The sequence below is a fragment of the Tupaia chinensis genome, unplaced genomic scaffold, assembly GCF_000334495.1.
Source record: "Tupaia chinensis unplaced genomic scaffold, TupChi_1.0 Scaffold000119_1, whole genome shotgun sequence".
Taxonomy (NCBI): domain Eukaryota; kingdom Metazoa; phylum Chordata; class Mammalia; order Scandentia; family Tupaiidae; genus Tupaia; species Tupaia belangeri.
Window position 1 is genome coordinate 2997004 of NW_006159585.1, and position 18011 is coordinate 3015014.

Sequence of the window (18011 nt, forward strand, 5' to 3'; positions counted from 1 at the left end):
AAAGAGTGCGTCAGGAAAAAATAAATCAAGTGGAAAGACTCCAATATAAGAAATTACATGGCATGTTCTAGAAAAAACAAGGCCAGCGAGGTTGAAATCAAATGAATGAGGGAGAATGCTAAGAAATGAAGTCAAATGGGCAGGACTTTTTCAACATGTTAGCTTTTATTCTGAACAAAATGAGAAATTATTGCATGTTTTTGAAGTGAGTGAAAATCCACCTTACATTTTTAAAGCAATGACAGTATTGGAGTGAAAACAAACTGGGGAATGGGACAAGAGCAGATACAGTTGGTCAGCTTAAGATCAATCTAGAATAATATTCCAGGATGAGGGTCTGTTGGCTCATATCAAGATGAAGTAATAAGAAATAGATGGATTTTGGACATAGTTTAATAGTAGAACCAATGACATTTTCTGATAATACATTTGTGGAGAAAGAGCAATAAAACAGGATGAAAAAGTTTTAGGCAAGAGTACCCAGAAGAATGAGATTATCATAGAACTAAGAAAGGCTGCAGATGGAATTTTTGGTAGGGGGGGACAAAAGTGGGAATTAATTTTGGACAGGGAAATTTAGTAATGTCTGTTAGACAGTTAAATCAAGTTGAGTTAAATTGAAAGATAGATATGCAAGCCTAGAATTCTGAAGAGAAATATCAGATGAAGACATAAACTTCGGAGTTGTGGTACATACATAATACCCAAAGTCATGATCCTGAAGGAGTCATCAAGAAAAGGAATGTCGGAACAGCAGTTAGCATAATGGCTATGTCGCTGGACTCCTATGTAGTTGACCGTGATTCACATCCCGGACCTGGTGGCTTAAAACTCATGCCGGGCAAGTGTGTATGCGTGCCCAAGATCCTGAGAGAAGAAAGGAGGAGAATGGATTGCGGCATGGCCATCCCCCTGGGGTGGGGCCGGGGGTGTGATTTCTTGCTTTCTGTCTCTCTATCTCTCTGTCTGGTGAGCACATGCACCCTATAGCAAAAACCTCTCCAAAAAAAGAGAAAAGAAATGTCAATTAGAGACACTAAGAAGGTTAAACACGGAGTCATAGGGATGCTTTAATATCCAGGAAAAGAGGAAGATCTAGCCTGAGTCACAACAGTTCTCTCATAGGGTGAAACTAAAAGAATGTGATATCCTGGATCCCAAGTTAAAAAAAAAAAAAAAGTGAATGAAAAACAGAGTGATGGACCATATCAGAGTCTGCTGTCAGGTTAAAATGGACAGAATGAAAATTGACATTGGTTTAGCCAATAAAAGGTCAAGGCAACCTTGATAAAAACATTTATAGTGGAATGATGGAATTAAAAACCTGGATAGAGGTGACTGAAGAAAGTAGTAGAAAGGGAATTAAAGTCTGATGGTACAATCAAATCTGTGAGCAGTTTTGTTGCAAGACAGTAGAGAAAAGGGAATGTTACTAACAAAGGAAGTAGGGTTCACAAAGGATGATTAAATCTGGTTTCATTTTATATATTTAGGGTGCAAGAAAAATGCCATAATATTATGACAACAGGAAGTGATCTGAAAAAAGGGAAAGATAGTGGGGGAGCAGTAGATGGCATGGTAGTTAAGGCACTGGACTTCCACATGGCTAAGCATGGTTCTGGATACAGTGGCTTGAAACTCATGCCAAGCGCATGTGCATGTGTGCCCCAAATCCAAGAGGAGAATGAAGGAGAAGGGACTATGGTGTGGCCATCTCCCATGGGGATAGATTACTCGCTTTCTGTCTCTCAGTCTCACTGGCAAGCTCACACACTCTATGGCAAAAATTTCTCTCCAAAAAATGAAGATTAGTTGGAGCTAGATTTTTGTGTGAGAAGGAATAATGAGACCAACTGAATGCAAATGGTGACTTTTGTTTATGTGGAAGCATCAATAGTAGGCCCAGCCCTGTTAGTGCAGTGGTAGCAGGTAGCTCTGCAGTGCTGGAGGCCATGTGGAAGACTAGGCCATGCTGGGAGCACATGTGCCATGATCCTAGCTGATTGGGAAGGTTGGAGACAAGGATTGTGCCATGAAATCCTGTTGAGGGTGCTTGTCTCTCTTTTTCTTTTTCTCTCTCTCATAAAATAAATTTTAAAAATGAAAATAATAAGTCACCTAAATTAATAAATAAGAAAGTCAAGTGTAGACTCAGAGTACTGGGCAGATTTGGAAGAATATTTGGGGGTGAGAACCTTTACAATTTTACATTTTTATTGTTTTATTTCTCTAAGGAAAGTATAGAGCAATGTCATCAGTGAAAGTGTGAAGATGGAAGGGGAAATCATTGGATTCAGGGAAGTGAAAGAGTGAATAGTCTATGACCCAGATGTGCTTGTCAGGCATCATTAAAAATCCATTTGAAATCCAGAAATTAAAGTGAGATCACACAGCACAGTCACACTCAGCTGTCCCAATGCAGTTTCATTACAAAACAAAGTTTAAGCTTAGTCTGGTGGTACTTAGTTTACTACTTCAGGTGAGAGGACCAAGGAATATGAAATTGTTTATCCTAGGAGTTTAATTTAGGTAAGAGAGGGAAAAGAAGACACCAAAGTTATTCATGAATTCTGCTGTTCAACAATTGTCTTGGATATTCCTAATAAACTATGCACAGTGTGAGGTCCTGTGTGAAATTTTGTAAACACAGTGGACACATGTCCTGCCATCATGGAATGGGCACCTCATATGGGAAGATGACAAGAAAAGCCCCACAATATTTAATTCAAAATTTCGTAAATATTATTAAGGAAACAAACCATTTGATGATCTAGGAAATACTCCTGTAAGTAGCTCATGCACATGTGTATATTTTTATATTGAGCAAGTAATTTAGGGAGGGTGATTAAACACTTCTCTGAGGAGGTAATAGGCAAATTGAAACCTAAAGGATGAAAAACAGACTTTCCTTGTGAAGAGTGGAGGGAAGACAGTCAGGGTACAAAAAAAGCAAACTGACAAAAACACAGTCAAGGAAGAGTCTGCTTGGTATATTTAAGGGGCTGAGGGAGACCAGTGTGGCTGGAGGATAGCAAGTAAGATTATGTTATGGAAGTCTGGAAAAAAATCAGGAGCCAGCATGAAGGCAACATTGTTTCTGATCTATTTGTTTTTAAACTAATTACCTTTGTATTCCACCATGTGCAAGTATTTCGGAGTCATTAATAAATAGAATTCTTCAAATTCAGTTTGTAAGCCTTTATTTCTTTCAGGAGTTATACCGTAGCACTTACTTCTGCTTGGTAGTAATACCCTCCCTTCTCCAGACCTCATAATTGTCCCCTCAGTGCTGCTCTATAGACCATAGCTCTGTGGTTTACTCTCTAGAATAATTGAATACATTAATATATGCTAATGCATAAATGATTCGTAATGGCTATGGGCATTACCTCTCTCCTGAGCATTTCACATTTTCACAGGGATTTTCTCATAGCAAGAAGGAGTGACTCTATTAGTGCCCATTTTAAACACTGAGCAAGCCATTTTCATGTGATTTAAACACACTATTTCTCTAAATATGTTATCTTAGAAAGTTTACATTCCACAAAATTAAAGAGAAATATATACCTCATCTGGTACATTTTCCCTACGCTGGTCTAACAGTCATTTCTGCAGATGACACATCCACATTGTTGATGTATTTTAACACTTATGTGAAATCCTTGTTTTTTTAAGCTTCCCAAATCATTCTGGAAGACCTAACTCTACATGTGACATTTCGTTCTTTTCCTGTAAAGCTTGCTACAGTCCTTACCGATTTCTCAGAAAGCATATAAATCTTTCAGATTGGTGTATTATGCAGTATTCATGGTTTGTCTGTGTACTTGCAGACCTGAAACACTAAAAAAGGAAAAGCATTCACAGTTGAGTCAATTATAAGAGTATGTATTCCTTGAAAATCAGATATGTAAGTACAGATAGAAGCTTGGTCTCATAATTTTCTGGGTACAGAGAGAACACAATAAATGTATGGGCAGATAGAATAATAAGGTGATAACTGATACCTAGGTTGTAAAAGCTATTCTCATTCTGTAAGAAAAGCACTCCCCAAAACAATTGGATATTAATTTATTATTATTATTATTTATACATTCAATTGTTATACATCATTTAGATTGCAAAGAGAATTTACCCAGCATGAAATATACCTCATTCCAGTCCAGTTGAGAATACGATACACGTCATCAGCAACAGGTAATAAACCATTTCTGTGTCCCACAAATGTCTTACCACTCTATTTTTTTCAAAAATTTTCTTCCTTACACTCTTCCACTGTCCCACTCTCCTTCCATTTTGTACCCAGTGTGCATAAGAATTTTCAATGTGTTTATGTCCTCTAATCTTTCAGTCTCTACCATAGAGTGCGGACAGTCAGTATATGTTAAGTGGAGACATATAATGTCTCTCTTTCTTAGCCTGACTTGCTTAACTCAGCCATCAATCTTCCATATTCACCCACTTTCTATCAAATGCCAGAGTCTTGTTTTTTTATGGCTGAATAGTATTCCATGGAGTATATTTGTCACACGTTTTCAATCCACTCATCTCTTTGTGGATATTTGGTTTGGTTCCATGTCCTAGCAATTATGATTAATGCTATCATACACATAGATGTGCAAGTGCTTTTCCAACTGAGCATTTTCCTGTCCTTTGGTTAGATACTTAAGTATAGAATTGCTGGATCATATCATAGTTCTATCTGAAGGTCTTTGAGAAAACTCCACATTGTTCTTCACAGTGCTGCACCAATTTACATTCCCAACAACAATGTAGGAGAGTTTCCCTTATACCACATTCCCACCAGCACTTATCAGTTTTTTTGTTTTGTTTTGTTTTGTTTTGTTTTAATCTTAGCCATTCTGACTGGGGTTAGGTGGTATCTCATTGTGATTTTGATCTGCATCTCCCTTTTGGGGACAATGTTGAGCATTTTTTTATACGCTTTTTGGCTGTTACGTTTTTCTTAGAAAGTTGCTTATTCAGCTCCCTTTCCCATCTTTTAATTGAGTTAATCATTCTTTTCCAGGTAAGCCAATTGGATAGTTCTTTAAGGCCAGTTTAACCAAATTGTACACTGCATTAGTATAATGATTTTAAGTCATCTTAATGCAGTTAAAAAAAAAAAAAGATGACCAGACTCTAGATAAAGAGATATGGCCAACTTTTATAGAAGATGAAATATAACAAGACAAGGAAACTTAATGAGAAAAAAAAAAGCTTATTACCTGTTTTTATGCACCATTGCCTTGTGCAATGTCTGGGAGAAAAATATGTGTTAATGAATTAACAATGAATAACAAAGAGGAAGCTTAAGAGCAGGAAGTGAAAGAAGAGAAAGCAAAATAAATAATAGTTGACATTAGTATAGTAGTTTTAATTTTGCAAGGGAATTTTCTTCTGGTGACTAATTCAGATGAAGAGATATCTATCAATATACTTAAGGAAATTTATTTTAAAAATGCTAGCACATTCTTGATTATTTATTAGTTTAATTGATCCCAAGACTCTTAACCATAGCAAAATTAATATAAAAAATATTGGGATCAGCAGATGGCATAATGGTTACATCACTGGACTTTAAAGTAGTCAACCATGATTTGAGTCCTGGACCCAGCAGCTTAAAACTCATGCTGTGGGCATGTGTGTGCATGTCCAAAATCCCAAGAGGAGGATGGAAGAGAAGGGATTGTGGTGTAGCTCTACCCACTTGGAGGTTGTTTCTCACTTTCTGTCTTTCTCTTTCTCTCAATCTCTCCAGCAAGAATATGCACACTATAACAAAAATCCTCTCTAAAAAATAAATAACATTAACATTTTTCTAGAAATGGTTTGTTTACCCATTTTCTATTCAACAAATATTTATTGAAAATGTACTAAATTCCAGACATTCTACTTAGGTCTGGGAATCTGTTAGCAAAAATACATGGTGTGCTACTATCCTCATGATTTTTTTAAAAGGTTTTTGCCATAGAGTGCACATATACATACTTGTCCAGCATGATTTTGAAGCTACCAGGTCCAGGAGTCAAAGTATAGTCTGCCATGTGGGAGGCCATGTGGGTGTTCAGTGCCTCAACTACTATGCCACACTCATAACATTTTAATTAGACAAATATCCAAAACATGTTTACATACAAAGTGAGAAATTACATTAAAGAAACACTTAAGGTTCTAAAAGAATGTTTTAAAGGGCTGATCTTATTTTGGGTAATCAAAAGGGACTCTCTTAAGGAAGCAATATTTAAACTGAAACTTAACATAAGAACATGAATTAACCAGGCAAAGATGTAAGTTGGAGAGTGAAGAGCATTTATGGCAAACATATGTGTGTAGATACCCTAAGAACAAAAGGGACCTGGCTGGTTTGTGGATCCATAAGAAGGCGGATGTTAGTTGAAGGAGTAATGATTGGCAGAGGTGAGGGCTGGAAGCATAAATAACAAGACCATGTGAGAGTTTTCACTTTATGCTTAGAATTTTATTTTTCATCCTAAAAACCATAGTTGGGACTGTTAAGCAGAATGTAGTCTAAACTTTGGTTTTTGGAAAAACATTAAGGAGAAAAATAGAGGCAAGACATTTATGGGACTAAAAATGGGTTATTATCTGTTGAAGATATTGTGTATAGTATTCCCAGCTGGACTGATGAGAAAAATATTCATGTTGGAATTTTCACTAAATGACATATGCGATTGCATGTAGAAAAGAAATGGAAATAAAAAAATATTTAAAAAATAAATAAATAATATTTTTGGTTCCTCACATAAACCTATTTGAAGAGCTAGTCCAAATTGGAAATAGGATGGATTAGGTAAAGATGGCAGTAGGACTTTTGAAGAGCTGGGGACAGGTTCAAGTTATGTTTAGAAAGTAATTTGGTAAATGACTTAATATTGAATTTGAAACAGATATCAAGGATTGATTAATCCTGGATTTCTTGCATGAGGTCCTGGTAGAAGAAGAAGTTTTACCATGATGAAGAATCTGAAGAAAGTAAAGATCTACTGTGGAAAAGTCAGTTATTAAGTTGAGCACAGTGCTTTTGTCTATATAAAAGGACAAGTAGGTTGTAACATTCTTATTAATCTCAGAGAAGAGTATAAGACTGTAGATTAACCTAACACATAGCCAAGTTTACAAGATTGTTAAAGATCACTTCCCTGATATTGTCTTTAGGTATTTCTTGGCATTCTCACATTGTTATATTTACTTCATCTTTAGAACTTCTGGTTCTCCAAATGCTCTATCCCTGTCACATGGTGTACTGCACTTTCATTCTAGCAATCCCTCCTCTTCATTTGCCTAAGGCCTATGCATTCTTCTTACATCAGTGCATGCTCAGCCTCTGTAGCACAGTTAGTGAACTATGGAATTGCAGTGTTAGCAGCCACACTGCCCACTGTAGTTCAGATTTCTGGCCAGTCAATCTGAAGTTCACCATGGGCCCAAGATCCTGATGAACAGGAAGGTTAGAGGAGAGCAATCACAGTATGACCAGATCCTGTTGAGAGTGTTCTTTCTTTTTTTCTCTTTTGTGTGTGCATATGCATACATGTGCTCTTCATCATGAATTTTTAAAAATCACTGCTGAGAGCATTTGCTTTATACTGCTAACCGAATTATGAAATGCCATTGTCTTAGGCTGAGCTCTTGAAGGAGGTCCCAACAAATCAGAGCAAATCAAACTGGAGTACCTTGTGCTAAATGCCACATAATCAAACTGAATTTTAAATTTAAAGCAAGGAAGTAGATTCCAAAATAGATCAACTGTTTTTTTCCCCTGAATACAAGAGATTTCATTCTGAGTCAACATAATAAGGAATTTTCCTCTGCTTTAACGCAAAAAAAAAAAAAAAAAAAGTTGCCCGTTGTAAACTTATGTTAACCAGTCAGCTATCTTTTTGTTTGCTTAAATGTTTTTATTTCTTTTGCTCCATTTCCTTATGCAGTGCACTATTCTGCCATTGCCTAGTGGGAGTTCCCATTCTATTAATATTTCATAGAATAGAGGCCATCTGATTCATGAATGGTGAATAGAAGCCAATTAGCTCTATAGCTAAAATTGTTGTAATTTTGTCCCTTGATAGTTTTCAGGTGACCTCAAAGAGATCTGAAAAAATTTTTTGATGACTCTAAGATTCCCTGAGGAACCCAGAAGACACACCATGGATGACTTTTTCTGGGCTCCTCTGTTTTCCTTATGAAACCCCAAAAGTCATTAAGTTTCTTTCAAGTCTGGCTCTTCTCAGGTTTGCATTTGAGCTTCCTCATCTCTTAGGCTTCTAGGGTCCCAAGTGTTAATTTATTCTGTGAGAAAGCATATAACCTCAGGGAACCAGAGGTTAGTTTATGCTTGTTCTGTCAGTGGGCACATGACCTTTGAGTTTATAGTGACAGATGTGTTACTGGCAAAAAAAAAAAAAAAAAAAAAAAAAAAATGCAGTTTCCAAGGAAACTGATAGCAGTTGCAATAAATAGTTATTACTATTGGGGGAGTGTGACTTTGGCTCCCAGAATTTTCAAGGATTTAGTTTTCCTCTCTTAATATCTTTTCTTCTAATGAACTGAAGTAAGGAAAATCATTTACAGCTTTCTCTCTCTCTCTCTCGTCAAAATAAAATAAATAAATAAATAAAATTATAAAAAAGAGTTACAATGGCCAGTGTATAGAATGTCACAGATCAACATAGATAGATAGATAGATAGATAGATAGATAGCTGTAGATATAGATACAAGCTCACAAAATTTGAATTAAAATACACAGTGCACAAATAAGAACTAGATATATTCTTGGTTTTAAGGAAAGTGATATTCTATTTAAAAAAAAAACAAACAAATTGCTTTTTAATTCAAGCTATAATTATGTACAAAAAAAAATTTAGCTTCAAACAAGTCACAATGAGATGCAACAGACATAGCAAACTGAAATCTCCTTGGTCATTTCTCAAAAGTCTTTAAGAATTCCAGATTTTTCTTGAAAGTCACTTTAAAGAAGCTCTTCTGAATTTCAGAATGAATGGCGGGACTTTCCTGGTTTTAAAACACTCTAGAAAGCTGTGATCCTCGATTACAGGGAGTACAACTTAGAAGAGGGTCACTGAACTACCCCTCTGATTTTTCAATCCCTTTCAAAAGTAGCACTTTGTTGATTTCTTAGAGCAATAATTTACTCAAAGATATTACAAGTATTGTGAATTAGTCTTTATTTCTCTCCCTGAATTGATCCTAAAGGGTTTGAACTGTAATTTTTTTTAGAATTATTTTATTTAATTTTATTTATTTATGTATTTATTTTAATTTGACCGGAGAGGAACAGAGTGAGAGAGATGGGGGTGGGGGGCGGAGAGAGGGAGAGAGAGAGAGAGAAAATGAGAAAGTGAGCCACCAGGTCCAGGACTTGAACTGTGGTCAGCCATGTGGGAGTCCAGCGCCCTTAACCACCATGCTACCTACCAGCCCCTAAGCTGTAATATTTTAATATTTTATATCTAGCGGACAAAAATATTGCTTTTCAAATACTAGATATTTAAATTTTTTCCCAATTGAATTGCACATAATGGTCTTCTCTAATGATTTATATTACTTAGATATAGCTTATGTGTTTATAGGCATGAAGAGTTAGACATCAGACCTTTGGTCAAAATATTACTTATTATTTTCATAATTATTTTACTCTGCAGTAGTCAAACTGTACTTAGAAGTTTAAAGCTTAGAGACAATTCCTTTACACAGGTTGTATTGTAACAAATTTATCCAGGTTTATAAGGAACCTACTTAATTTTTGCATAAGTTCTTCTTATATAAAGGAATAAAATCAGTATATTTAATATCCTCCCATAAGCATCATCTGTGAATCTGTATAAGCAGAACTTACTGGTTAGTGGTTCTAAAACCATTGCCCATAAATAAGGATAACAATTATTCTTTGGGGAAAAACATTGGTACCAAATTATATCTCTAATTTTTTTTTCAGTGATAAATGGAACGTAAGTTTTCACAATTGATGTAGACTTGAAAAAACAATTCTCAGCTGAATCTAGGGATAAAATAATATGATAAAAATCCCCATAATATTTCAGAAAACTATTCAAGAACCTCAATCAGTAAGTTGACAAACAAATCTGGATAGGAATTGAAAAATTTATTTCCTCTCTAACTCATAAGTATATTTGATAGGTATTATTCTCCAATTTGTATGATTTTCAAATTTTACTAATACAAATTTCCTCTAGAGCCATTAAGTCAACTATGCTGAGTTATTGTTATATTGCCAGAGCTGGTGAAGAGTAAATTATTTGGAACTTTCACTTTCCTCAAGCAGGATAGCAATAGAAAATTGTTAACCAATAGTCCCATTGGAGAAGCCAAGAAATGAAATGATGGGAAATTGAATTGAAAGTAATAAAGTGATATATATTTCCAAACTTTTTTCCCATAACACTATCTTAGTTACAGCCAGATAAAGGTATGATTTCAGTTATCTGTTAATACTGAGCATGCAGTTAGTTTAATCTCAAGTGATAGATGCGCCCCACAGATATCTCAAGGAGTCATAACTACATACACCACATTTCTTCTTTTTAAGAAGATATTTAGGATCTACTCCTATCTACCTCTCTATGCAAGTTATTAGACAAAAGCTGGTGAGCAAGAGGCCAGTTTTTGAGAGACCAATACATGTAGAGCTTAAACAATGACAGAAAATAAGGAACAGAACAAATACATAAATTATGCATTATATTATTGAATTTTCCAGCAGGATAACAGATGCAGAGCTTTTGCCTGGAGATTTCTCCACTTCTGTAACTTATAATATGTGATATGAAGCTACCAGCCTTCCAGAATCAAAATGTCTAGAAAATTGGCATTGAGAATCATCCAGCAATGGCTGCAGCCATTCACTGCCAAAACTTTACAAAGTGATTTGCTCTTGAGAAACAAAATTCAGCTACTTGAAGAAGTCCTTTCAGGTCAACAATATACCAATTTCTTGCATTAAATCTTTCTAATTCATTTCAACTGATGAGGAAGTCTTAATGAATTATGAGCTATTTAAAAATAAGTATATTTTGTTTATTTCAGCAGTAGTATTCAAACATATATTTTGTGGGACTTTCCAAAAGGAATACATGAGTATTACCCATGGATGATGAAGACAAGAGAAATTTGGACTGAGGAAATAAATGAGGTAAGTGATGGCAGTAATTAAAGGAGCTCATTATTCAGGCATGCAGTCCATTATAGGGGGCCAGTAGCTGTATGTTTCTGTCTCTGGAAAATAATGCTTGAAGTGTTTCAATACCAATGTATTTCTAGACAAAGAATACTATGGCAGACTGTGCTGGTGAATTGTCATTCAATACTTTAACATAGGTTTTTCATGAGGAAAGCAACTTTAAAATTTTCTTCTTTGAGTGAGGGAGGAAACTTGTTCCCTAGTGAAATATATCTGCAGTGTAATATATTGGAAAGAAAATCAAATGGGAGAATCAAGCATGGCTGAATTTTTGACTCTAACAATACTTTGATTCTTTGAGTTTCAATTACCCATCTGCAAGATGAGAATGGTAAATCAAATTTTATCTTTGTCTTTTGATCTTTCCAATTGAACCATTTACAAAGTTAACTAATTCTTCATTATAAAATTTAGAAACTATATTTAAATATGTAATAAAATGAAAATAACAAAATACATGTGCAATCATATCACTTATATTATCAAAAGCACATTTTTTCAAGTGTAGGTTGACAATCTTTATTGGGTCATAGTATCAACTTAATTGATTCCCATTATTGCCAAGCAGGAAGAAATGGAATAGAAACTACTAAAAATGTAAAGACAAATATTGCCTCTTGAAGCTTTTAGTGTAGTTGCTTAAATATTATATATTCATGTATGCATGTTCTGGATAACAGTGTAAATTATGTTTCTTACTCTTTACCAACATAAATAATATTTGAAGCCACTGACTTACAGTGTCTTTATTTGAGCTAAAGAAAAAAGAGATTTTACTCACCTATAGTAGGATCATGATAATCAGGGAATTGATGACTAATAAACTGCATTGTCATTGCTGAAAGAAAAAAATACATAAACTTAACTCAATAAAAATTCACCCCTGAGGGGTGCTTTTTCACTTTCTCTCTTTCTCCCACTCTCTCTGGTGAGAACGCACATCCTATAGTGCACACATCCTAATAGTAATAAGTAACTATACCAAAAAAACAAAACAAAACAAAACAAAAACACAACATCAACAAAAAGATAAATAAATTAATTTGAAGCTCCCATTGGTTATAAAGCTACCATTAATATCCAATCAGAGTGGATAAAAGATCTAAACCTAACACTGCAAACTATAAAACTGTTGGTCGAAATCACTTGGAAAACTCTGGGAGACATTGGGGTAAGCAAAGACTTCTTAAGCAAGACCCCCAAAGCACAAGTAATAATCCCCAAAATAGACAGGTGGGAATATATCAGATTAAGGAATTTCTACACAGCAAAGGACACCGTAATTAGTGTGAATTGACAACCCTGGGAATGGGAGAGAATTTTTGTTAACTGTGCCTCAGATAAAGGACTGGTAACCAGAATATACAGGGAACTCAAGTAGCTTTCCTGGAAGAAAATGATTAACCCAATTAAAAGATAGGAAAATGAGCTGAATAAACAACTCCCTAAGGAAGATATACAAACAGCCAAAAAAGCATATGAAAAAATGCTCAACATTCCTCATTTTAAGGGAGATGCAGATCAAAACCGCAATGAGATACCACTTAACCCCAGTCAGAATGGAGAAGGTTAAAAAAACAAATAATGATAAGTGCTGGAGAGGATGTGGTGAAAGGAGGACACTCTTACACTGTTGGTGGGAATGTAAATTGTCCCAGCCACTGTGGAGAATAATATGGAGGTTCCTCAAAGACCTTCAAAGAGCATTACCATATTATCCAGCAATTCCACCCCTGAGTATCTACCTAAAGGACAGGAGAGCACTCGGTTGGAAAAGTGCTTGCACAACTATTTTCATTGCAGCATTACTCACGATTGCTAAGACATGGAACCAATCCAAATGTCCACAAATAGATGAATGGATTGAAAAATTATGGCACTTATACTTCATGGAATACTATTCAGCCATAAAAAACCAAGGCCCTGGAATTTGATATAAAGTGGACGAATATGGAGGATTTGTTGCTGAGTGAAGCAAGTCAGGCTATGAAAGTGAGACATTGCATGTCTCCACTTAACATATACTGACTGTCCGCACTCTATGGTAGAGACTGAAAGACTGGAGAACATAAAAGCATTGAAAATTGTAATGGACACTAGAGACAAATTGGAAAGAGAGTGTGGGAGAGGAAGAGCACAGGAAAGGAAATTTGGGGGAAAATGGAGAGGTAAGACTCTTGTGGGACACAGATAAGGTTTTTTATCTGTTGACAAGGATGTGTATGGTGGTTTGAACTGGGCTGGACTGAGGCGTATATCAAGCTGGGTAAGTCTCTTTACAATCTAAATGATGTGTAGCATTTTAATGTATAAAAAATCATTTAAAAAATAAAGTACATTTTTAAAAAGATACATGATTACATAACTTTTTTCCTTAAATAGCTTTTTACAGTTAAAGTTATCTTAGTCACTTTTGTTTACTTAATATATTATTTTCAATGCTTTTCAGTACTTTTTGCTGTAATTTAAAATCCTCCCCTTCTTTCCAAAATTTTAATTTGCTAAACATTTGTAATACTATTTTTGGAGAGATTTTCTGCTTGTGGATTTTTGTTAGTAGGAGACAAGCAAAACACTGAAGTATAGCAATACATTTGGGAAAAAAAAAGTTGTATTATAAAGTAAGAATTTTCCCCTTCTTTCTTCTTCACTTCTGTGTGTATGTTTATTGACAGACTCTCCTTGACTAAGATCCCTGATACTTGTTCTTTGATCTTGGTCAAGATCCTCTAAGCTTTCTTCTCTATGGGCCCTCAACTTTGACCCCTTTTTTTGTTTTGTTTTCTTTTTGTTTTTATTTGTTTGTTTGTTTGTTTGTTTGTTTGTTTTAATCCTCACTGGTCATGCTTAGCTCACTAGTAGCAAGAATCCTTCTAATCAGTTTAAAGAAAATCTTCCACCCTTCATATCTAGTCATTCTGGCTCACCTTCAGTCAGAATTCTGTTAAAATGATGTAACAAGAATCCTCCTATCCTTGGTATTTCCTCTTGGTAGTTTTCTATCCAATGATGCAACACCACCTCTCCTCTTCCCCTCCACCGGTTTCTTCTGCATAAATCCCAACTAGTATTTGCTGTATTTAGAATTGTGCCCAGTTCTATACTGAGGTCTCTTTTCCCTGTTGCTATAGTTCCCAAATAAGATAGATTTTTACTACTTTGTACTGTTATTCTGGTTCTCTTTAACAGTGTGTATGAACTTTAGCAAATGTTTGGAGCAAGGAAGATTTAGTTAAATTCAGCAAGCCTGCATAAGGCATTAATCTAACCCTGCTGAGAAATAAAAAGAGATAGAACCTGACCAGTGAAACAGAATTTCTACTTACACTTTAACAGGGTTTACGTCCTGTCTTTGCATATACAAAGAAAGTCCAAATACAAAAATATTACTAGATTTGACTACTTTGAGCAAATTTTTGAAATATAAATCAATGTTGCTTACTAAGTGTTAGGCTACTTAGGGTAAACAAATTAAAAAATATATTTATTAAGTGACTATCAAGGAGCATTTGGAAAATGTTTCTTCTGACCTTTAAAAAAGTAGTTGCTGCTATCATTTTATTTCTGGCTGGTTTATTCCCAATTAGAATAAAGAGGTCATAAGATTGGTCTCACATTGAGCAATTAGCTTCACTAATCAGTCTTTTCAACTTTAATGATAGCTTACATTCAGTCATTTAAAGCTAAAATGAAGATATTTCCAATCTCTCAACAAAAGAAAGAGGTAAACACCTATTCACTAATGCAATTAAGAGCTTCAATATCAATCAAGCATCATTTATTTTCAATTTCAACTCAAAATAACTTTCAAATACTTCTTCATTCTTTCTAATATTACTCTTACTCTATGTTTAAAATCTTTCATTTCTTCTGAATTTCATTAGACTCAAGCATGGTTTTATTTTGTAACTATTTTCTTTTCCTTCCATTAGAACTTTCACAATGGTATAAAAATCATCATTAAAAAAATATCACACACACACATGTCAGCAACTATTTGGGTAAATATAATCTTCAACAAAACATGCCAGTTTGTATGCTCTTTCATAAATTGTATTCATCTCACCTTTTAGTCTGAAATTGCCCACCGCCCGAACAGCTACTCTTGTGCTTTCTATTCATTAGCATGCCTGTATGCCATAGAAGGGTCCTCATTTTCCTCATTCTGATATCCTATGGACAAATATTCACTCCTTGATCAAACTGTAGTTAGGCTCCTCTGGGTCTTCTCAGCTCAACCTCAAGTTCTGAGCTTTTGTATTCCTTTTATCTTACAACCTAGTTTTAACAAAAATCCTATAATAGTTTAGAGATAATCTCTCATCTTTGATATCTTTCCACCCTCAATTTTTGATCACATTCCAATATCCCCCCTACTATCCCCCTGGTCATGAACTTGTTCTGTCTTCATCAAGAATTTCATTAAATTTATTTAACTGAAATTTTTCTTACTCATTCCTGATGTTCCACTTAGGGATTTTTTCTTTTATTGACCCCCTCATCTTGTTTCTTGACCATAAGTCCCCAATGATCCTTGCTGTATTTTGTGTTAAGCCCAATTATATGTTTACTTATTTTTTAGGCAAAAATGTGTCATGACTTTTCCGATGACCCAATATATCCAGCTCTGGTTTTCTTTGACAATTCTAATAATAACATTTTTGTTCAAATGTCATACCACTCAACCCACATATTTAATCTCATCTACCAGGTACCAATACATGCTGGTCGTAAAAGCTACCAAGACACATTAGAAAGTATTGTATATAATATGGGCTAATTTTTTTGACTACACATTTCAGAAAGAAGTGTGGAGAGTCAGGAAGTTTAGAACACCTTTAAGAAAAAGATATATAAACATTTTAAAAATTAATATGGATATTAGAATTAAGAATCACAGAACAAATATCAGAAATAGATGATCAATCAGTCAAGGATTTAACTGTTACAGTTATGTACAAGAGCAGCTAACATACATTTAGATAGTAGAGTCTGTGCTTTAAGGGAAACCTGCTGTTTATTGTATAATTGAAAAAACTCTTCCATTGTCAGACCTTCTGACCTACTACTGAGATGTAACCAAAGAAAAAGGAACCAGCTGAGCTTTGTTCCACAACTTCAAAACACAATTTTAGAAAGATTGATTCGTAAAAGTTTCTTTTGTATTTTACAAAGAGAATACCCTATGAGACTTACTTTTTTTAAATGTAAATCATGTAGTTTGTAATGGGCTTTATCTAAATACATATAAAGAACCTTTGTAATTCAATAATAAAAGGACAACCCAATTAAAACATGAGCAAAAGCCTTGAATACATATTCCCTCAAAGAAGACATGTACAGCAACTATAAGCAACAGAAAGAAACTTTAGCTGTCTTAAACCAATTGAGAAATATATTATATAGGAGGATTTTCTCTACCTATGGACAGTGAGAAGATGATGGTTACCAGCCCTGCATTACCTCAGGGAAAAACAAGAACTACTCTACCATTCTTAAAGAAGCCAGATACCCGAGGATAACTCATGCTGCAGATCCCCACAACACCATTCCCGCTAATCACAAGATGGCTGCTGTGCCGCATCAACTGATAATCATCTCTGCTTACCAGAACCGCTTTCCTAAAACTGTATTCCATGGAGACTCACCTACAATTGCGGAACTGCACCGAGACCCACCCTTAATCCAACCTTGAATAGAATCTATGTTCCCTATTGTTAAAAACTTTAATCTCGTGGCCCCTCTCCCTTTACTTGCATGTATCACATTTTCAATAACTCCTCTGGAAGACAACTGTATATAGCAGAGATAGTGTAATGGGAGAGGGGGAAAGAGCAGAGGGTCAAACATAGGATAAAAAACATAGATATACGTATACATATGTATGAAAGTAGAAATGGAATATTATTGATGATAACATGCTTGATTAAGCCACTATGCAGTCTATCCTAGATGGGAAACCACATTTAGTATGTTGTAATGATGCTCAGGGAATGAATGTTAGGTAATATAAATTAAAAAAAAAAAAGTTGCAGGAAAAAAAAAATGGTGAAACTGTTCGTATCATTGGTAAAACTGTTAGCATCATTTTGTAAAAAAAAAATGCATATTTGACGACTGCAGTGAGCTGTATGGGCACAGCTGGGTACTACTTTACAGTATGTTCATTCTACTCACTGGGGTTTATGCCTAAAGTCAGACTTGGGTTCATGTATAGGTATGTGTCAGCTGTGCTAGCTATTGGATATATTTAGACTAATTAAGTTCATTGGCAGAACAATTGAATGGGGGGGGGAAGGCATGGAGGGCAACCGTGGATGCCAGGGACAATGTGGGAGGAGGATGGGACATGGCAGAGGGTTGGGGATGGGGAATCAAGGATGGCAAAACAAAAGGCAAGGTATGCAGGACATAAGAATTGGAAAATTATTTGCTGAGAACATGTATGTTGATGTGCTTGATTGAGCCAATGCACAGTGTATTTTGGATGGAAAATTCATTTGTGTGTTGTGATGGTGTATAGTGAATTAATGTAGAGAATGAGTAAATTTAAAATAAAAAAAAAGAAGACATGTACACAGCCAATAAGAACAAATAATGATGCTCAACATTATTATCCATCAGGGATATATAAATGAAAATCACAGTGCTATAGCCCTAAAAAATAAATAAAAAATAAATACACACACACACACACACACACACACATATGCACACAAATTTTAAATGTAAAAATATAACATATTAGCCTAGTGTCAAATATACATTAAAATA

At 35.0% G+C, this 18011-nt stretch overlaps 1 protein-coding gene across 1 annotated transcript in view; it reads right to left on the minus strand.

Annotated features, from left to right (window-relative positions):
• RIT2 (Ras like without CAAX 2) overlaps nt 1-18011 on the minus strand; it is a 408000-nt gene that overhangs the window by 313428 nt on the left and 76561 nt on the right. Inside the window, exon 2 of the mRNA XM_014586229.1 lies at nt 12019-12075. Coding sequence (XP_014441715.1) covers nt 12019-12075 — 57 coding nt within the window. The remainder of the gene's footprint in view (nt 1-12018; nt 12076-18011) is intronic.